The sequence below is a fragment of the Antrostomus carolinensis genome, unplaced genomic scaffold, assembly GCF_000700745.2.
Source record: "Antrostomus carolinensis isolate BGI_N321 unplaced genomic scaffold, ASM70074v2 scaffold37783, whole genome shotgun sequence".
Classification (NCBI taxonomy): Eukaryota; Metazoa; Chordata; class Aves; order Caprimulgiformes; family Caprimulgidae; genus Antrostomus; species Antrostomus carolinensis.
In genome coordinates, this window is record NW_010306546.1 from 1,053 (window position 1) to 1,384 (window position 332).

The following is a 332-nucleotide window of genomic DNA, read 5'->3' on the forward strand; positions in this document are numbered from 1 at the left end:
GCCCTGCACCACAACCGGGCAACGGCGGGCACCTTTGGGTGCCTGCCCACCACCCTTGAGTACCTGGACCTCTCCCACTCCCAGCTTGACCGTTTGGACATGGACTACTTTGCCCGGAGCCACCGGCTGCGGGAGCTGCGGTTGAGCGGCAACAAGATCAAGTTCATCCCCTCCGAGTGGAGCTGCCCTCAGTTGAAGGTGCTGGCCATTGATGGCAACTCCTTCGGCGTCATCAACCACGGCTCCTTCGGCAACATGCCGCAGCTCGTTAGCCTGGCAGCCGGCAACAACCCCTACCACTGCACCTGTGACCTCTTCCTCTTCTTTGAGGG

General features: G+C 61.7%; 1 protein-coding gene across 1 annotated transcript in view; it reads left to right on the forward strand.

Moving 5' to 3' along the window:
- LOC104522785 (toll-like receptor 2) overlaps window positions 1-332 on the forward strand; it is a gene marked incomplete at its 5' end in the record, with an annotated part of 2,142 nt that overhangs the window by 1,048 nt on the left and 762 nt on the right. The window contains 2 exon segments of the mRNA XM_029084312.1: window positions 1-328; window positions 331-332. The exon segment at window positions 1-328 is cut by the window's left edge and continues 21 nt beyond it; the exon segment at window positions 331-332 is cut by the window's right edge and continues 762 nt beyond it. Coding sequence (XP_028940145.1) covers window positions 1-328; window positions 331-332 — 330 coding nt within the window.